This window comes from Entamoeba invadens (assembly GCF_000330505.1).
Source record: "Entamoeba invadens IP1 unplaced genomic scaffold scaff_1105074726103, whole genome shotgun sequence".
Taxonomy (NCBI): Eukaryota; Evosea; order Mastigamoebida; family Endamoebidae; genus Entamoeba; species Entamoeba invadens.
This window is the reverse complement of record NW_004443767.1, coordinates 417952-419683: the sequence shown is the minus strand read 5'-3', so window position 1 is coordinate 419683 and position 1732 is coordinate 417952. Positions and strand designations below refer to the sequence as shown.

Here is a 1732-nt window from a genome sequence, read left to right as displayed (position 1 = left end):
TCTCCAGTGTCTTCAGTGATTTCAACATTCGCCGAAGGAAAGAAGTTGTTAAGAAACGACAAGTAATCTTTATGTAACGAACTTTCATTCTCGTCCCAGCTCTGTTTCTTCGATGGGTAAAAGTTGAGAAGTAATTTCCATACAGTCGACCGGAACTCGTTTTCACCGTCACTTGGAATCCCATACTGAAACACTGTCTGGCGCAGTTTATTTATCTCTACAACGGGGGGTTCTAATATCTTTTGTATATTGTTTTGCTCCCGACGAAAAAAATATTTCATATTTTTCAAGTTACAAGTTCCAATCCATTTCGATTGTTTGGAAATGGAAAAATACGTTTTTTGAAAGAAAATTTAAATAAAATAATTCTTATCAAAGACACAGTTTTCGAATAAATAAAAAAGATAGTTTATCATACTATATAATATAGTATAATTATTTTATTTTTATGTTATAAAAATATAGTACCTTTAATTATACCTTTTACTTATGTGAATAACAATAAATAAATAAAAACTATCAGTTTCTAGTTTTTTGATTAATTATTTTGAAACTTCAAAAATAGAAAGAACAACTAATCCAAACCCAAATTTTATTTATCAAACACATTAATTAATTAAATTTCGAGTCCACGAACAATGTAATCGATCAACAATCTCATTGTGTACACTCATATAGTGATTGAGACTTATTTATTATTTAAGATTCCATTATTTGTTGTTTAAATGTAGATAGAATCTAATAATTATTAAACATTGAAACAAATGTAACAGCGATTAATACAATCACAATAATATAAAACAAAAAATTGTTAATTCAAACATTACACATAATAACACCAACATCATACATTACATAAAAGTTGTGGATGAGTGGCATTTAAATAATAAGTGCCTTCCTAGCTCAGTCGGTAGAGCGTGCAGCTTTTAACCGTAAGGTCGGGGGTTCGAGCCCCCCGAGGGGCGTTTTTAGAATTAAATTTTTTTGAAAAAACAATTTATTTGTAAATCATTTGATTTGAAACAAACTATAAAAATAATAATTATGATAAAAACAAAAAAAATGCATTTGCCGGGACTCGAACCCGGATCTCCACCTTGGAAGGGTGGAATTCTGCCCTTAGACCACAAATGCTTTACATAAAATATTTAATAAAGATTTATTATAATTATGTACATGTTCAAATTTAATAATTAATGTTTATAGTTCATTTTTTTGTAACCAAAAAATTATTGAACAATTTCCAAAAATTTATAGATCTATATTTTTTTACTATATAAAGAAATATAATTATTCCCCAACCCACATAACAACCACTTACAAATTCATATGCTCAATTAAATGGAATTTAAATATATAAAGTCAAAATAGATCAATCCCGGCATTGTTCACCACAACAAAAATGTCGTACGGCTTTCCATTCCCAGAGAACATCCTTTCTTTCCCCTTTTTGGGTATCGCAAACATGATGAACCCACACGAGTTGCATCGATACACTTTCGCACTTTTCCCGGATGTTGGGACGCTATTCATGAGTATAAATGAATACATCCATTATCAAAAGTATAATAAGAACAAACGGTGATACTGTGCTGAGTAGCTTTTTAATTCCAACAATGTTCTTTTGCTTCACTCCAACCCACTTCACAAATGGTGCATCAAACATCGCTTTAGTTTTCATTTGGTCCAAAAAGAGTCGACACCCTCCGTGTCGATTTGGGCAATTCTCCTC

At 30.7% G+C, this 1732-nt stretch overlaps 1 protein-coding gene across 1 annotated transcript; it reads right to left on the bottom strand.

Moving 5' to 3' along the window:
• Window positions 1-1362: 1362 nt before the first annotated feature.
• EIN_250500 (hypothetical protein) lies at window positions 1363-1731 on the bottom strand (the record flags this gene model as incomplete). The annotated part of the gene is made up of 3 exons (XM_004261669.1): window positions 1363-1525; window positions 1581-1668; window positions 1704-1731. Coding segments are annotated over 3 exons (279 nt in total), but the record flags the coding sequence as incomplete, so codon positions are not given.
• Window position 1732: the final 1 nt, after the last annotated feature.